Genomic DNA, 19,458 nt, shown 5'->3' on the forward strand with positions numbered 1-19,458 from the left:
GAGATCGAAATAAATTACTTCTGTAAAGAGCCAGGAATGGCAGTTCTTCTATAATACAAAGTGCAAATATTTGGGTCTTTTGTGCACTCCCTTGAATAGAAATGGTACTAAATCATGCATAAGTAAAATGGGTTCACATTTCCTCCTAGCGAAAGTTTTCCTTTACTCTCCTGGAGCATTAAAGACCTACGGTCCCGCAGCCATAAAAAGGGCTATAAAATTTAAAACGAGCTGTTAAGAAGCCCCGGCTGGGATTAGGCTGGGATTCATCCTTTCTCCTTCTCCATCCCTGCTAAGTGAGGCATGCACCCATGTTTGCTCAAGCAAGGAAAGGCGCCCACATGCTGCTCATAGTGAACAATAAGAAGGACGAGAAGAAATTTGTTCAGGACCTAAAAGCAAGTTTTTCCTGGGCTAGGGGATGCAAAGTCCATGGTGCACCAGCTTCTGGGCTTTCAGCCTGCTCGTTGGTGGCATGTTGGACCACAGCACTGAGTGAGACTGCGTTGGCATGATGTCCAAGGGAAAGCCTGGTTAAGAAACACCAAAATCGCTCATCATCATCATCATCATAAATAACAATAACCAATGATAATAACCAATAATAATAACTAATGTGATCCTCCAGAACAGGATGCCAGGGTTTCGTTTCACACAGTGAGAAAGCTAGTTTGATGCTGGGCTGTCATGAGGCTGCCTCTGGAGGGGGCAAAATGTGTCATCTCTGTTGACAGCTCTTAGCCTTCAACAGCTTCAGCCCTGTTCTGCTGCACTGGAGCTCCGCAACCGCTCATTCCTCCAGCCAGATTTGCTAAGGATGCCCCTGGCATCCGCGGGAATTGCATGTGCCACCCACAGACAGAAAGCAGATAATTTTGCACATCCCCATTGCCTTGTCTTTGCCACCTTATCCCTACCCTGAAAGAGGCAAAAATACCCCTCACTGAGACCACTTTGTGTTTTATACAGTTACAACCCAACATCTTTGCCCTTTCCCTCTGTTCCAGCCTTTTTTTTTTTTTTTTTTTTTGTTTTTTCCATTTAATCCCTCATCAAATTGGTTTTGCAATGTCAGAGATGATGATTCATGAAGCAGAGGATGGGAGACGAGGTTGGTTCTGTGGAGCAAATGAAGTCTGTCCCAGCCCACGCTACCGCCTTGGGATTGTCCTTCGTCCCCGGCTGTAGGTCGTTGTCCCACTCCGGGGCTCTCAGATAAGGATGTCCCAGGTGGGATGCTCAAGGTCACGCGTAAGCCAGGGCTGCGAGCATCCACGTTCATCTGCTTTTATCTCCAGCACTGAAGCCCTTAAAACAAAAATAAATAGGTGCACACTAGGCAGCCCCGTCTGGCCAAATGTTAGACCTCCAAATATTGACACGAAAGGTTGAGCTCCACAATCGAGCAGCAGATTTGCTCTTTAAAGGGTAGCCGCCATGTGCGGGGCATGCTGATATGATACAGAGCTGGGTCACTGCCACCGGGAGATGTTTCCCAGGGCAGAGATGGGATTTTGGGCACAGCTTCATCTCACAGAAGCAAACCTGTGTTCTCCAGGGAGAAGCATCGCATCGTCTCTGTTGCAGTCTCTCTCCCTTCTGCTCCTTTGTCCTTCAAAGAATTGATTGCTATTAAAATAACTGAGATATATAATGCTTTGAGGTCAGGATGATCTGACTTGGCTCCTTTCCCTCTCTTCTCGCTCACTCACTCTCCAGTGCTGTGATTTTTCCCCCTGGTTCCCATGCTTCTCCAAGGCAAACACTCCTACGTTACCACTATTTTTTAGTTGTTTCATACAAATCCAAGCAGAGCTGGATCTGACACTAACGGGCAGAGATGATGCTATTTATTGCCACTCATTCTTGTCTCACTGTCTCCCATCAACTCTTTCTCGGGTAATTCTCCCCATCCTGTGTTGGATGCTTAAATAGTTGAGGGATTTCACTGTTGTGGATTGAGGAAATGTAAGGGCACCAGCTTAGGCTAAGTATCATTTAGATGGCTGAAATTGGGTAAGAGAAACCATGCCCTTAGCCCTCTGTGCAGCATATCCCTGTCCGTAAAGCGGTGATGCTCCTCCTTTCCCTTGACCTGTCTGTCCTGACCGGTTTCTCAAAGCAAATGGAAATAAGCAGCAGAAACTGGAAAGGAAAAGCTCAAAAGTCCAATATCACTTTTGTCCTCACCCTTCAGCTCCTCTGCAGTGGAGGATGCAGCTGTGACAAGTCCTACCTTGCCCCATCCTCACTTTTGGGGAGTTCCACTCCCCCTGCTTGGCACCCAAGATTTGGGCAACATGGAATATTAGGGTACCTGTGTCCTTGCACGCAGCTCCCCACCCCGATGGAAACTGGAGAGGGGAAATTATCCCAATCAGACACCCTTTCCAACTAACCTGCTGGAGGAAACCTTTAGCCGGCAACCTGCCAAGGCGTCCTCAGACTGACAACAGCTTTTCCAAATGCCATCCAACTCAGAGGCGATAGGGAAAGCTCTGTAAATAAACCTTCCTCGGGTGCCACGCTCATCCTCATGGCATCCCGGGGCCTCCTGGCAGCACGGTGGTGCGGTGACTCATCCGTCGGACATGTTATCTGTTCTCTCCCTGCCAGGAGAAGCACACGGAGAGCTTGTTTTGGTAGGGTTGTTTGTCTTTTTTTAATTATTTTTTTTGTATTTGTGCTCGAGGAGTGAGCTGGCAGCGAAAGCGGAGGTGCAGGCAGATTCCCACGGGAGAAGGTTGCCCCTTTTTTTGCTAATAAATGACGGAGCTGCTCCAAAGAGTGGGGAAGACGATAGCGCATGTGCACGCTCTGCCCTGCGCCGTCCTAAGGATTATTTCTAGTAGATTTCTATTATTTCCTCCTGAAAAAAAGTCTCATCGGCCGTCAGTTTTAACTGACGTGAAGTCAGCAGCGTGGTCCGAGGTGTTTCCTGGCATTATTTCCCAGGGTAGATCCAAGGAGCCCTTATCTGCAAGGCCCCTTGGACCAGCTCACCCTTGCCAGTGCGGTGTGGGCATCACGGGGAATTTTGTGCTGCTCAGGGACGCCAAGCAAACCTGGCACCTCTGCTACGACCATCAACGGGAGCGCAGGAATTTAGCTACACCCCAAAATCACCACCTTCCCAGGGGCGTAATTTCAAGTCCATGGGATACAGGGAGTTGTAGTCCCAGCCTCTGCCTTCAGGCGGGGAAAGCTGACATTGCGATTCCGGTGAAAAAGGCCATTCTGAGCAACAATTTCCGAAGGAGGCTGAGTAATTATTTTGCTCAGATAAGCCCAGGAACATTGTGTGAAGCTATGTGCACACAGCAAGAGTGGAGCGCTCTGAGCAAGGGAATTCAGAGCTGTCAGCAAGGAGGGAAATACCGCTTTGGGGGATTGAAAACATTCATAAAAAATTCTTGGCTCCCAGCCTAGTCCATCCCATTGCCGGCCGTGCTTGCAGTTGCGTATTTTTGCTTCGGGGATGGAGTTGCAAGGAGGTTTTTTCCCCCTTTGCTGCAACAGTGGCCCAAAAGGCACATCTTAACCTGGAGCAGTGAGTGCCGAGCCTTCAGCCGACCACGTGGGGTTTTGCAGGGCTGTGCTGGCTCGTCCCCGCCGAGCCTCTGGCTCGCTTTCTCGCAGGGACCAGCGCAACAGCTGTAGCACGAGCCCAGCGAGATGTATGCATGCAAGTCGTGCTGCTGACATCAAAATTTTAAGTTGTGGGCGTCCAACGCTGCCTTTTCCAGGCCGTGAGAGTCCAATTCCCCAAAGTTGGAGGAGAACTGGCCAGGAAACGTGGGGTTAAGATGACACTTCCCATATGGCCCTGCTACATAACCTTAACTCTGCCCCCATGGGAATGGCAATAGGAACTGGAACAGGATCTTATCCCTCCTTGGCTGTATTTGATACATTCCCTCAACATAAACTCAAGATCTCAACATAAAGCCAAGGGATTTTAATGCTACGTCTATGCTGGTAAATAAAGGAGGGCCATGGGTTTATTCATGGCCCCAAGGTGGATGGCCATGAGGGGTGGAGAAGCATCATTCTTTTTGGCTCATGGCCGGATTGATTTGAGCTTCTTTGGTCATGATGCGGGTGGGACCAATGCCTGAAGGCGTCCGATGGGACCCCCTGGAGGTTATTCATTAAATGCCCCACATGGATATGGGAAAAGAGTGTTGATCCTCATCGCTTGGGAGCTGGGCACTGGAGCATGGCAAGTTGAAATGGCTTTGGGACCTCTGGCTCATAATTCACGCTGTATGCCTTACCCTCATGGGGACCTCTCTCCATTTCAGGCCAACGTGAGAGCACAAATGTCTTGACTTTTCCCTTTAGCATGTACTAGTCATCAAATACTATTTTTCTGCCTCGATTTCCTTTCTTGCCTCCTTTTCTGCCCCCCAGCAGGACCGATCGTCGGCATGTGACCTGGGCACATGAGCTGCCCTTTTTTCTAGTGAAAAAAAAAAACCACAACGTAAAAAAATACAGAGCAATCTTGGCAGTCCCCTTCTGCAGCCGCAGGATTTATCTTCCCGGCCCTTGCAATACCCTTCCAGCCCCGCGAAGCAATCCATCTCTCACCTGCTATCACGGAGTTCATCTCACAGACCTAATGGAGTTCGTGAGTCCTGAATTGGCTCCTGCTAATGCTCTCGGTGGACGGGTCACTGCGGGAAGCGAGCTGGGAATTTATTTTGAAAATCAATGCGGACGTCGATAGAGCGGCTTCCCCCGGGGAAGCGGCGTGCTTTTTACCAGGCGTTGCCGCCTGCTCCCCTTCGTCCCACGTTTTCTTTTATGCTGTCAGAGTAACCACGGAGTAATTCATCCTGCTTTCAATGAGTGTGTCTTTTGCGCTGTGCTCTCCAAATCAGACTGATTTTGGGGAAAAGATTAGGGATTCATGGTAGTGCGGGATTCACTGGGCTCCTCAAAGTATTGTGATTTGAATTTGCTGTGTGATGCTGGGGACCATCTCTGTGCAGACCCAGTTCTCCCCTTAGGATGATGGCACAAATAAATTGGTGTAATTTCTAACTCCTGGGTGTATTTTGGCCTGCCATGGCTTTTCCATACATTGGCAAGTGCAGAGCCTGCAGGGATGGTGTTGGAGGACTGCTCAGGGCAGAGGGACCCCAACCCAGCGCAGTTCACGGTTGTCCCCAGGGGCGACCTTCATGCTGGGACGGGGACACAACACCAACCTGCCAACCTTGCACCATCCTTGGAAGAGTCTTGGCCAAAGCCCAATGTCATGGGCAATTCTTGGCCATGATTTGGGAGGTAGCAAGACTGGGGAGGCTGTTCCTGAGAGGAGCTTTGAGTGCAGCCCCCCCCTGTTTTTGATAGCAACGTGGATATGGGCTCTACCACACTGGTTGACCTCAAATCACTTGATTTGGGACTAAGATTTGGGACTCATAGAGCTCTCAAGACTCCTTTTCCAATGGGGATCAGTCTGCACTGCTAAGGGATAAATATTTAATGAGAATGAGGGTCAAGGCACTGTTTTGTCCAAGGACACTGAGATGGCCATTTACTCCCATGAAAAGCACCAAGGGATCTTTAATGCCGATGCAAAGAAGACAGGAATCAGAGTTTTAAGCTCTCATCCCCCACCGTTAATGTCAATGTTAAATATTGATCCTTTCTGTGTTTAGCACAAACCAAACAACAGAGTCGAGCCACGCTCTTTGGCTTTTATTAATGTACTTTTTCTGCATCGGGTGAAGTTTGCAGTAACGCCAGGAAAAAAATGTAACAGCGGTGAACAAGCGGCAGACAGATTGATTTTGTATCTTGACACGATTCAGAAGGCAGTGAAAAATCACCCCGTGTGGAGCATCTCCTTGTGCGAGCCGCGACAGCCATTTCACAAAGTCATTTCTCTGCAGCGTAAGAGAGTCAGGCCCAAAATTTCTGGGAGGATCTGGAATTTGAGGGAAGGAATGGAAAAAAGAGGTTGGAAATCTGTAAAAACCCCTTGTTCCCATGTCGGAGCAGGTTCCCTTATGGGTGCCTGAAGTCAAATTTGAGGAGCAGGTGGACATTGTGTTAGGAGAAACCTGGGAGCAATCCCTAAATCAGTAGTGGCCAGAAAAGGGGTGGATTTACCCAGGGAAAGATGGCCTTTTTGTTAGGGTTTGGGTTTTTTCCTGCATTTTGCATCAGCACCAAATAAATGTAAATCACAGCTATTATAAAGAGTGACTTCAGTGAACCACGATGAGTGGTTTTCACATGCCAGGAGTGCATGTCTGGCAGGCAGACCATGCATGGTCTTCTGCATCTTCTTCTGTAGCCAGAGATGGATCAGGTTTCCCAAAATATTCTGCAGATTGTGGGTTTTCTGGGGTTTTGTGGTTGGGTTTTTTTTTTGTAAAGGGGGTTTACAGTTTGGCTGTAAAAATTCACCCCTCGTTCAAATTTTTGGAGCACGCTTATTAGAGGGCTGGGTGATTATTCCTGATGTCTGGGATATTCTTCATTGAAATTAATTTAATATTTTAAGGTGTATTTCTCCTTGAGCAAGGGGAGCAGGCACTAGGAGTCGCGCCTTGGGTCTGCATCCCATTTTACTAGCAGAAAACAGCAGGAACTCTTCCGAGGTCACAAAATTATTAGAGAATTGTGGAACATGGGAATAGTTTTAATCTCTGCTGTCATTATGTCCATCCACATTCCCACCCTGTGCCTCAGTTTACAGAACTGCAAAAGGAGAGCATCCTCCTCCCTTACACAGAGGGATGGGGATGACTTACATCACATCTCTAAAGCCACCTACAAAAGGTTTCTAAGAAAAGACAGAAGCAGAAACTGCGATGTGAAAGCTCTTCTCTTCCTTTTCCTTTTTAGCCGGGTTTTAACAACCCATTGAGCTCCCTCTGAATTGGGCTGATATCCCCCAGACATCCCTGCAAGCCACTAAGCATGTATTAAAATATAATAAAATGATAAAATACGATAAAATTATAAAATACGATAAAATATTTATTTCGCTACATGGTACCTATGGTTGCACGCGCTCCAAGTAGAGGAGCCTGCTGCTGCGTGCATCACTCAGAGCCGTAAGCAAACCCCACCAACCTCCACAACTGCCGGAGCATTTAAGTAAGGAAAATCCTGGGAACCCAGGCTGTGGGGTCGCTGCGTCCGCCTGCTCACTGGTGTGTTTTTTCCCTTCACAGATACCCTGAGGAGCATCGCCTCCATGAACCACGCGCCACGGTCCTCCCCGGCAGAGCTCAGCGGTGCCAACCACCACCTGCTGCGAGAGCGCAAGTCCTCAGCGCCGTCCCACTCGAGCCAGCCCACCCTGTTCACCTTTGACTCGCCCGCCAGCCACCTCCAGAGCACCCTGTCTGCCAGTGCCCCCCAGGACTACCTTTTCCTCCACCAGTGTATGAGCAGAAAGTCAGAAAACGCAAGGTATTGTAGCCCGCTGGGGAGCAAACCTCGGGGACAGCTGAGGGAGGGCTGGGGGTGAGAGGCTCAACCCAACTCTATCCTTGGAGGTCTGCAAAACCCAGCTGGAGAAAGCCCTGAGTGATGATCCCATCTCATTGCGGTTGGAAGGAGGAGGTCGGAGCAGCGACCTTCCAAGCTCCTGGCTTTCCTGGCTTTCTGGGTTGTATTAAAAACTGGCTGAATGGTTGGACCCAGAGGGTGGTGATGAGTGGCACAAAGTCTAGTTGGAGGCCAGTCACTGGCGGTGTACCCCGGGGGTCAATACTGGGTCCAGTCCTATTTAACATCTTCATTAATGATCTGGATGATGGGGCAGAGTGTACCCTCAGCCAGTTTGCTGATGACACCAAGCTGGGAGGAGTGGCTGATACACCAGAGGGACCTCAACAGACTGGAGAAATGGGCCAGCAGGAACAGCATGAAGTTCAACAAGGAGAAGTGCAAAGTCCTACACCTGGGGAGGAAGAAGCCCAGGCACCAATATATGCTGGTGGTCACCCAGCAGGAAAGCACCTTGGCAGCAAAGGACCTGGGGGTCCTGGTGGACACCGAGGTGAACATGAGCCAGCAATGGGCCCTTGCAGCCAAGAAGGCAAATGGTATCCTGGGCTGCATCAAAGTATTGCCAGCAGGTCGAGAGAGGTGATCCTTCCCCTCTACTCAACACTGGTGTGGCCACACCTGGAGTGCTGCATCCAGTTCTGGGCTCCCCTGTACAAGAGAGACATGGACATACTGGAGAGAGTCCAGCAAGGCGCCACAAAGATGCTGAAGAGACTGGAGCACCTCTCCTGTGATGAAAGGTTGACAGAGGTGGGATTGTTCAGCCTAGAGAAGAGAAGGCTCAGGGGGGATCTCATCAATGTATATAAGTACCTGCAGGGAGGGTGCAAAGAAGACGGAGCCAGGCTCTTGTCAGGGGTGCCCAGTGCCAGGACCAGAGGCAACAGGCACAAACTCAGACACAGGGGGGTCCTCTGAACATCAGGAAACACTTTTTCACTGTGAGGGTGTCGGAGCACTGGCACAGGTTGCCCAGAGAGGTGGTGGAGCCTCCATCCTTGGAGATATTCAAAAGCTATCTGGACACAGTCCTAGGCAACTGGCTCTTGGTGGCCCTGCTTGAGCACAGGGGTGTTGGACCAGATGACCTCCGGATATCCCTTCCAACCTCAATCACTTTGTGATCCTGCAGACAGAGCCCTAATTTCTGCCGTTAACCAGAAAAAACACAACCAGAAGGATGGGCAGGCTTTGCACCGCTCTACCGTTCATCCTTGCCGTAGCCCAGAGCTCGCTGGGCTTTGCGGCAGCTCGTGGTGCACGGTGTGGTATTTCTGAGCGAGCGACAGCTCTCCGCCTCCGGACCCAGCCGGTTGCCTTAAATAGAGAGGAGGTTTTTTGGCGTGAAGAGTTTTGGCTCGCGAGAGCGGCGAGGAGGGAGGGAGGGAGAGGCGGTCGGAGCCCAGCTGGCGTTGAGGTGAGAGCAGAGCCCGGGCTGCAGCCTCCGTTGGGCTTTCCTGCTGCAGCTGCCTTTCCCTACCCAAAAAACAACAACAGAAAAAGGCTCAGAAAAATTAACTTCAGATGGAGTTAATGGAACAGTGTTTAAAAAAAGGCCCTCTGATGCTCCAGCTGTGAGGATACCTAAAAGCCACCCTCCGAAAGCCCGAGCGTGGCTGGGACACCGAGGAGGAGGGAGCAAGCACTGATGCTTTGGTGGGCAGAGACAAACTGGCCAGCGGCAGCTTCTGCAACTGGGCCAGAAATAATGGCCTCGATCAATGCCCAGTGCACGGGGCCAGGCTGCAGGACTGCTGGGAATCCCTTCCCTTTCAGCTCCGGAGCTCTTACTTTACTCATCCATAAAATGAGGGTAATAGTAGCTAATTGGCGGGCAATGCTGAATAATTAACCCGTGAGATGCTTCAAGTCCTTGGCCGAAAGGACCCTGCCAGAGCCCAAACATCTCCCGGGCGGACTGAGCTCCAAAGGCGGCAGGGATTCATTTGTCATATCGCAGCATCACTTGTTTTTTCCCCAAATAAACCCTATTTCTGAGCGCCATCTCGTGCTGGCTCCATGAAACAGAGTCCCTGTTGTCCCTGCAGAGCATCAACCCTGCCGGAGCGGTGTAAACCAGCATCTCCCAGCTTTTCCCATAAAGCTGACACCTCCCCAGTGATTTGCCACAACTGGACCCCCCGCCCCCCATAACCATTTCACTTTTTCCCAGTGTGGTGATTGATACAGGGCAGGACTCCTCCACGGGCAGATGTTTAAATGGGGCTGGCTGACCACTTTTGTGGTCCCCAAAAGCCTGACCCACGCGTGGTTATACCTCTGCGAGCAAAAAGACCCAGTCCAAGGCTACCTGTCACCCTCTCCTGGTGTGTATGCATTGGTTCTTCATGGCAGGGTAACCCTTTTTTGGAGCTTTGCTGTATTTTCTTCTTCCACGCTGCTCAGATGACTTGGAGGAAGGCATCATCATCACCCATGTTTGTCTCTGCCGTGTCTCGCCCTCATGTCCCAGCGCTTCCACAGTGATGCTCGCATTTCCCCAAGTCTTGTGGGATGGGGGTTAAGGAGGGCGAGAGAAAAGTCCAAGTGGCCAATTCAAGCATTCCCTGACTTGAGAAAATGTCATCTGCTGGGGTTAGGGGTGCAGAAAGACAAGCCCATGGGGCTCATCATCTTCTGCAATGTTGGAGCTTTGAAAGAGGAAGCAGCAGGAGGGATAAAACAGGAGATGAAACACCTCGGAGGGAATTGGTGGAGGAGCGGTGGCTAACGAGCAGTCATTAGAGGACCGAGGTCTCCCCAGTGCTCGCCCTCTGCCCTGAGTGGTGTCCCCGGGCATGACCACAATACAAATCAAGGAATCATTAGCAAGGCACGGACCTAATGACCATGTTGCCCCACTCACCCTGGGGGACTCAAGGGCTTTTATAAATCTGAATTCAGCCCTGAGGTTTATTCCTACCTACCTGCAGCTGGGATCGGGGCTGCAAATCCCAAATCCCAGCTGGGCAGTGTCCTCGCCTGCCCGAGACTTGCCCTGCAAGAGGGAGGGGTGGCAGCATGGCTGGAGGCTCTGAAATAATCCCCGTCAGGAATTTTTCCAGTCCCTCTCAAACACGTTTGCAAGGCAGAGGTGAGAGCAAGCCTCCCTCCTGCACTGTGGACGGGCGGCCGATGCGTGATGGCCATGCTGATGGGGTGGCTTTTTGCAGCCGTGTCTTGGGTCGCTGTCAGCTGATGCGAAAATTGCCCATTTGAAGCAATTTATGTCTGAATAAAAGGCTCATAGCCCCACCGTGGAGCTTGGCGCTCCCACCTGTGACGGGGTCATTTTGAAGGTGTTTTCAGGACAAAATGGGTTGTGGGCACATTTGGAGGGGTCTGAGATGTTCCCATTGCCCTGGGGTTGGGCAGTGCGGGTCGGGAAGGTGACAAACGGGGGGGGAGCAGAGCTCAGTGCATCCCAGGACTGGCTCTCCTTCCATCCCAGCCCCTTTCTCCCCTTCCTCCGCAGGAGCGCCAGCTTCTCCCAAGCCTCGAGGTCTGCCTTCTTCATGCGGAGCGACACGGCGGTCCAGAAGCTCTCGCAGGGGAACGGGCACTGCGTGAACGGGGTTGGCGGGCAGCTCCACGGCTTTTACAGCCTGCCGAAACCCAGCCGGCACAACTCGGAGTTCAGGGACAGTGCATACGACCTCCCACGCGCCTTCGGTTCCTACACCCACCCCAAGTCGAGCCTCACCAGCTCCGAAACGGATAATGAGGAGGTCTACACCTACAAGACTCCCAACAACACCCTATGCAAGGAGTTTGGGGAGCTTTCCACGGACTCCTACGACATCCCTGCCACCCCGCTGTCCATCTACCAGATCCCCAGGACATTTACACTGGACAAGAACCACAATGCTCTGGCCGTGGCTGCCAGCGACTCACCCGCTGCGCCACCCCCGCGGCCCCCAAAACCTGGGCAGACGGAGCCACGGTGGGGCAGCCCGCCCCAGCGGCCCCAGCCCGGCGAAAGCTTAGGGCTGGCCCCCATGGCAGCCACCATTCCCCGGAGAAACACGCTGCCGGCAGTGGAGAACAGCAGGCTACACCGAGGTAAATTTGGGGGTGGGGAACAGGGGGTGGCTTTGTCCCGACTAGCAGCCTTGGATGGGGTGGTCCCATTGAGTTGCAGCGGGGCTGGGGTGGCTGTTGGCATCAGCCAGGAGGTCGAACACAAAGAAGGTCTCCCTGGTGAGGATTTGTATGCAATGAGCATGGAGAGGCATCCCCAGGGCCCTGCGCACCCAAGCTGCTCAACTGGCTCTTGGCTGTTTTGTGCCTTGAACCAAAATCCCAAACCTGCTTGCCCGCGCAGCCCTTCACCAGATTTTGGTGATTTTGGCCATTTTTAGCTTGCTTTTAGTTCAGTTCATAACCAGGCTTATCAGAATGCACTGGAGCTACCTTGGTTTTGCTCACTAGAGAGGGACATAATTTTGCACATCTCCAAGACCTGACACGCCCAGTGCAAGAGAGACGCCCTTCCCGTTGGCCATGAATGGGCCGTGGATGAGCTTGCCCTTTCCAAACCTCATGCCTACGATGAGATAGTTGCAAAGTAACTTAGAAGAGGTGGTCGGAGAGAAAACATACTGTAAATGATACACACAGCTCCCTGAAATGCCTCTTCCATGTCTTCCTACCTAAATACCAACATTTAGGCTGAGATCAGACCCATACTCAGCAGTAGATAGACCAGTCTAAAAGCTTAGCACCCCATCCTCACCTCATCCTCCCCTTACCAGAGGCTGCCAGCCCTTACATCTGCCGAGCGAGCTGTAACAGAGCTCTCCCTTAACCCAGTTTTGTCACCATGATCTACCTTATCTGGTGTCTTCACCCCTGGGATTTTGCAGCACTTTGACAGAACCAGGTTAGGTCCATGCAGCACGTGCTGTTGCGTTGACGCATCAGAGAGATGCTAATTGGGAGGGAGCATAACAGGGAGTCTGCGGTGGGCTAAAAACCACGTCTTCCCACCAGCATCTCAATCATCAAGAACAGATACCACCCTCCCAGTACCTGGATTTTGTTTTCAGGGGCCCCTTTCATTAGCAGTTGCACTGGGGCACGTTGTGCATTTGTGGTTGTGTTGCAGCTTCTTCTTGCGAGACGTACGAATACCCCCAGCATGGAGGCGGCAGCGCTGTGCAGTCAGTCGAGTCGATGAACGATGGGTACAACTCCTACCTGGTGAGTTGGCCTTGGTGTTGGCCACAGTGCTATAGGCACTGTTTGCACCTTATAGATTCAAAGACAAGTCAGTTCTGGGTGGGACCTCACAGCCCAGTCCTGCAGAGCTAAGTCAAGAAAGGAAGGGTTTTATTCCTGATTTCTGTTAAAACCATGGTGGCCTGCAGGGTAGAGATAGAGGGACAACCACCTAGCCCAGCACCGCATGCAGAGCTTTGCTTGGGTGCTTCCACAGAGTGTGTCTGCCTGGAGCTTTGACCCAAAAAAAAAGCGCCCAGGAGTTTGGCTTCTCCAAAGCCTGGGATGCTGCTGAGATTAATTTTGACATGTTGCCAGAACAGCCTCTTTTGTGCACTTTCTAAGATTTCCTGAGCTGGAAATGGCATTAAAGCAGCCTTTCACATTGCATTTTAGTCATGGCCAGAGCCCAGGGAAAAATTACTTTCCAGGTTAAGCCTGCTTCTGCAGCTCACTCTGATCATGAGAAGAAGCTCCAGTCTGGGCAATTAAGACCTTTCCCTGAACTCAGGATGTTGCAATGTCTTGGAAACAGTGGAGGTAGACCCTCTCAGTGCAAACTGATGGCCAAGGAGGGGACAGACCATCCCTTCCCTCTGTGCTAAGATTTTAGAGCTGGTCCCACCTCAGGTGTGTGTTCGGTGATGATGAGATGAAGGGGTTTATGGTGGGATGAGGTTGAGCAGTGTCTGATGCTCACAGCACGTCCTCCCGCTTGTCCCCCAGCAAGCCAAGGCAGCAGTGGCACGCTCCCACAGCACCGACTCTGAGGACAACTACGTCCCCATGAATCCCGGTTCCTCGCCCCTGATCCACACTGAGAAAGCCAACGACAATGCCCAAAATCTCTACATCCCCATGAGCCCTGGGCCGCATCACTTTGACCTGGTGGGCTTGTCCTCAGCCACCCTCCCTGTGCATAAAGGAGGAGCCATGGCACAGTGCCATAGACGGTTGAGTGAAATCCAGCCCCCACCAGTCAACCGCAACCTCAAACCCGACCGGAAAGGTAAGAATGGTGGTTTGTGGGCAAATCTTTCCAGGAACCCTTCTATTCTTTTAATACTTTGGACTACATCTGTCATCTTGTGCGCACTCAATGGAGTCCTATGTGGGATGTGCTTTGCCACCGCCAGCGCATCAGACCTTCAGATCTTCCCCATCCCCTTCCTCTTTTAGGAGGATTATGGTGCAAATGCAGGTTTCGTGGTGCTTGAACAGCCTGTCTCAAATTCCTGGCCTTTACAGGAGATACATGTCACAGGCAGGATCTCACCCCCTTTGCCTTCACCCCTCCCTACGCTCCACTCCAAAATCTCTGTGTTGTATCCAGGTGACCCAAATTTCTCCTACTGTTTCCTACTGGCTGGATCTAGACAGCTCTTCCCTTAGGGCTTTGCCTACATCCTCCAAATCCCTCCCCAGACCACCTGACAGGTCACCAAGGAGATGCTGAGGAGGAGGGCTCCCATCATTAGGGTGTCAGCACCTAACCCCATCAACGTGCTAGGCGAGAGCTGGGGCTGGAGCACAGCGGTCTCCTCTTCCACCTAATGAACCACCCGTGATGAGAAGCGCTTTCATGTTACCCTGCAGATGTCCTTTCCCATTCTCTGTGGGAGAACAGAGCTGCCTGGGCTCTGGCCAGAGGCAGCTCAGGGCTGTCAGAGCCTGGTCTTGCCCCATCTAATGGGTTATCCCAGCTCCCTAATGAATGGGTTTGTTATACCCTGGGTTTGGGCATTTTTAGCAGATCTCCATTCCCTGGGAGGCACATTGCCCTTTTGGGGCCACCCATCCAGTCTGGGGCTGTAGGTCAGAGGGGAAATTCACTGTTTTGCCCCCAGTCCTGGCATAAATGAGTGCAGGGATTTTGGTTGGGGGTATTTGTCATCAGCAAGGAGGGCTGCGGGGCTGATTAGCAGAACGGGAAGCAAACAGCAAATTGTTGGGGACCCTCTCATGCCAGTCGTGGACGCTGAATTGTAGGAACGTGCTGCCTCTGAATAAAGGCTTTTCCCCTCCCCAGCAAAGCCATCGCCACTGGACCTGAGGAACAACACTGTCATTGATGAGCTGCCCTTCAAATCGCCAGTCACGAAATCCTGGTCCAGGCCAACGTGAGTAACGGTTGGGGTATGAATTCTTGTTTTGCTCTGACAGCAGATCTCTGGTCTTCCTCTCGCTGGTGTCCACGCTGTCACTTCTGCCATGGATTAAACATCTCTGGCTGAGTGTAAGGGGGATGTCGGCTGTCCTTCTGCCTCCGCTCGCTGCAGAGGTTTCTTCTGGCCCACCATCTCTTTTTGTTGAGGTTTCTTCTGGCCCATCCATGTCTTTTTGGATGCAGAGTCAAATTTCCCCAAAAGCTGGATAATCCCTTCAGCCCTCATCGTGTTCTTTGTCAATTTTAGAAACAGGAGCTGCAGAGCTGGGTCATGCCATGCAAACATCTGCAGTGGGATGAAAGTCCACCTTGCCCAACACCCTACCCCCATCAGGGACCAGCAGGAGCTATCTGGGAAGAGGGGCATTTATGGAGTAATTCTTTCCTAAAACATCCTGCCACACCATGGCGATTTGGGGCTCAAGGGTTTCCCTGGTCACATCGTGGCCAGACTTAGGACCTGAGTCAGATACTGTTGAAGCAGAGGGGCTCCTCTCTTGGACCCCTCATGAGTTTAGTCAAGTGTTGTAAGAGCCAGAGTCGTATTCCCCACATCACAGCTGATGGCAGGACGATAAATTCGTTTAGGTCAGGATTTCACATGAAAGCCCAGCGTGTGGCCGAGCAGCTAATTAAGATCCCTTGAAGACATTTCCTATTTCTGGGATCTGACACCACCCAGCGAGCTGCGGCTCTGACACAGGACCTGTGGTCCACTGTCACTCGTGACCCAGCTGAGCCACCCCGACGTGGCCACAGGGGGGGCGTGGGGCATGATTTCACATTCAGCTCTCCCCCAAAAAACCCCGCTGTAGTCTCGGAACGCAGGGTGACACTCACAGGGTCTGACCGAGCTGTGTTTTGATTGCCTTGAAAGCAAAGCTTAGCCTGAAGGAAGTCTGCAAAATGAAACCAAAGCACTTCAGAGCAAAGTCTGCCGGCCAAAAATAACAGGATTCACACAATTCCAGTTCTGCTGCTAATTCGTGGTCTGATGTTGTCGAATGAAAGGCAGAAGCGAAGCTTGGCTGCTGTGACTCCTCTAATAAATTGGATTGTGTGGAGACTGACTGCAGGGCATGAGCCCTGTGTGCTGAAATCACTGCATCAGGAAACAGCGAGCGGGGTTTGATTGACAAGACGTCCGACCCCGGAGAAGCTAATGGATTTTTCCCTTATCAGCTAATCATATGACCCTGCCTTCACTGCAAGACAACAAATAGCTTTTTAAGACACGAGCTTTAATACCAGATGCTGATTGCATTATGTTATTCTGTATAATTAGATTTGGCCAATTGAAAGCAAGATGATGCCTCGGAGGTTTTGTTTTCCAGCAAAAAAGTCGGATAGGGCCCTGCACGGTAAACAAATCCTGGAGCTGCGGTGAGACTGGTGGTGAGAAGCTCCACTGAGGCTGGCCCTGCATTCTCCACAATTAAATATTTCCTGGGAGATAAAAGAGTTCATGGGGCCTGATTCATGGAGCTGATAGCAGGAGAGTTATGGGTACATAACACCAAGCAAGGTGTTACGGAAAAGGCCTAGAAAGAAAAAAACGAGAAGACCAAACCCAGTGATTCTCTAACCTGTGGGAAGGTCAGGTTAGGAGAACCTCAATGCCACCAGCTCTTTTTCATGCCCAGTCCCCAGATCTGAGCATGGTGATGTTTGGAGGCATCAGGTGCTGCCCTCTCCCATCCCTCCTTGGCAATGGACAAGCAGCACCTGCAGCCATCATTAACGCATTGACCCTTGTCCTTACAGCCAGACCTTCAATGCCGGCTCTCTGCAATACTGTCGCCCTGTCTCCTCCCAGAGCATCACCAGCACTGACTCGGGAGACAGCGAGGAGAACTACGTGGCGATGGTAAGGGCCCCACAGCTAAGATATATGGACCTGGCAGGACGTATACGTTCCCCAGCTCTGCAAACACATTCCTAGCTCATGACATGGAAGTGCTCAGACAGCACCGTGATGAACGTGGTGTACATCTTACGTACATCCCTACATGCATGAAACAGTGGCTTTCATTCCTAAAATGATATGTCCTGTTGGGGTTTTAACTGTATATGAGAGCAAGAACATATATCACCTACTTTGCCAGGAATTAAGAGGGGATAAAAACATCTATGGACTGTCGCAGTCTATTTTCCTAATATAAGTTGATTTTTTTCAGGGTTTTTTTTCTGCTAATAGCTGCTGTCATCATGTTTGTGTGGAGGGCAGGGGCTATCGGAGCAGCAGCAGGGAGTGGCACTGCTTACAGGGAGGGGATTTTGTCTCTCTTTGCAAAGCTGCTGACTTGAAGCATATTTTTGAGGCTGTGTAACGAAGGGAGTAGAGGAAGTCTGTGCTCTGTGTAGCGTGGTTGTGATTAGTGACGATCCCAGAGGTGATCCAGCCTCACTGAGGTGTGGTTCCTGGGAAATGCTGAAGCCCAGGTCTGATGTCAGGCGTGTGAATAAAATCAGCACAAAGGCAGCAGAACTGCTCCAATACATAAAATCAATTTGTTAGCACAATATACAATATATATAGTCCCCCAGCAGTTCTGCACACCCTGGTCCCAGAGAGGCAGGTGAGCGCATATCCAGGCTGGGACCTCTTTTAAAAGTGCCACTGAGGCATTTTGTCGCCAAATTTGTATTAATTCCTTTTTTTTTTTCCCTTCTTCTCATTTTAATCCTCGTTATCTCTCCTGTCTCTTCCCTGCATTAGCAAAACCCCATTTCTGCTTCTCCTGTTCCTAGTGGCACCAACAGCCCAGCGCCTAAAAAGAGTTCAGGGAGTGTGGATTATCTGGCCCTGGACTTCCAGCCAAGCTCACCGGGGCCACACAGAAAGGTACGGGGGATTTTATAAATTTCTGATTAAAAGTGATGCATTTTTTAAGGATTTTTTATGCACATTGGCAACAGCATGGTCCAAAGCCCTGGGCAGGGTTGGTAAGTGGCCCAGTAACCTCAGAGGAGTGATTTTTCCTGCAGATCCGCTGCTATATTTATTCTAGGTCAGACTCAGTCTCTGTTGCATGTCTGCAGCCTTGCTGGAAGTGTCACCAGAAGCATGTGCAGGGGTTCAAGGTGCTGATGAGACCAGAAATTCAGCTGGAGATTGTATATTCCAAAGCTGTCAGGAGGTATCCCAAGAAGTATCAGAAAATGTTTTTTCCTCCTTCAGAACAACAGGTCCTCAAAACCAGACTTGGGTTTTCCACTTGAGGTATTTTCAGGAGCTCATTCGGAAAATGCTGGGCCAGTCAGGTGCTTTTAAAGGGTGCCATTTGGGCAGGAAAAGTACGAACTACTTTCAAAAAGTGAAGCTGATGTTTAAAAGCTGGGTTATGTTGAGCTGGTGAAGCCATTGCCCAGTGAGAAACAGCTGTTGTGAGAAGATGGGTCGAGAATGGGATGCCTCCGCCAAGTGTCATGTAGAAATGTGGAAGGGGAAGCTCCTAAAGATCCAGATGTTGGTGTCTTTTCTCCAGGTTCATAGATGGGGGAAACAAACACCATCTTAAAGTGAATCATAGGAAAATAGGGCAAGGGAGGACCTCAGGGCATCCCCACATCCAAAGGAAACCATCCCTCCTGATATGACAGATGAGGCTTAAAAGTCTCATATGATGGAGATTTCACAACCTCCCCAGCGAGGCCACATACCAAGATGAAGAGGACACCCAGGGTTGACAGAGTGGGCTGGAGAGGGACCAAAGGCAGGTCCTGCTGGGTGCCACCCTGAGCAAACTGGGAGGGGGAAGGAGAGACTGGCTCAAGCAAAGCAGCGTCTGGGCGAGGGGATGGTGAAGGACAAGGCATTGTATAAAGCTTTGTGGGAACCACCTGTGAGTTGGCCTTGACTTTCTCAAACACCGCCTTGTTTCCTAGACAAAGCATCCCACCAGTTAGGTCTTTTTATTATTTGACAGTTGTCCCTTGATTGTTTCTTTCTGCCCAGCAATATTTCTGCCAGTATTACCAATTTAAATTATATCCCAACCTGAAAAGGTGATTTTAGACCATAAAAAAAAATTGTCATCCAGCTCCAGTTGCAAGCAGCTGGGGTGTCCTCTGAAACTCTTGTAGAGGCAGACAAAGTTCCAGGACTCAAGAAACTGTGGAAAAAAGTATCTCCTTCTTCTTCAGCAGGTCTCCTGGGTGAACCTGCAAACATATCTGTTGTTTTGGGGATGAAAATAAACTATTGCTATAGGTGTGTAGAGTCAGCACAGCTAAGAGGGATGGAGCTGGGATTGTTATGTGTATCTAGAAGGGTGCTTGAGTTCTTTACAAGAAAATGAGCAAGATGCAACGCTGAATTTGCAATATCAGCAGTTAGATACCACGATTGCAACCAAACATTCATGTCCCAGAGTTGGTGGGAAGGTAGAGACTCAGGTGCTGTTTCTGCCCTCCCATTGCACTGCAGTCTCATGCAAGCAAGATGCAGAGCAGACTGAAATCTTTCATCCAAGACCCTTCGGGAGGTTAGAGGGAGGGTGATGAGCTATGGAGTCTCCAAGAAAGCA

General features: G+C 50.7%; 1 protein-coding gene across 1 annotated transcript in view; it reads left to right on the top strand.

The window, feature by feature from the left end:
- The window catches only part of GAB2 (GRB2 associated binding protein 2), a 101,802-nt gene that overhangs the window by 73,892 nt on the left and 8,452 nt on the right, over window positions 1-19,458 (top strand). Inside the window, exons 3-9 of the mRNA XM_075140263.1 lie at window positions 7,200-7,440; window positions 11,018-11,604; window positions 12,650-12,744; window positions 13,489-13,771; window positions 14,792-14,882; window positions 16,694-16,796; window positions 17,649-17,774. Coding sequence (XP_074996364.1) covers window positions 7,200-7,440; window positions 11,018-11,604; window positions 12,650-12,744; window positions 13,489-13,771; window positions 14,792-14,882; window positions 16,694-16,796; window positions 17,649-17,774 — 1,526 coding nt within the window. The remainder of the gene's footprint in view (window positions 1-7,199; window positions 7,441-11,017; window positions 11,605-12,649; window positions 12,745-13,488; window positions 13,772-14,791; window positions 14,883-16,693; window positions 16,797-17,648; window positions 17,775-19,458) is intronic.

The sequence above is a fragment of the Calonectris borealis genome, chromosome 1 (assembly GCF_964195595.1).
Source record: "Calonectris borealis chromosome 1, bCalBor7.hap1.2, whole genome shotgun sequence".
NCBI lineage: Eukaryota > Metazoa > Chordata > Aves > Procellariiformes > Procellariidae > Calonectris > Calonectris borealis.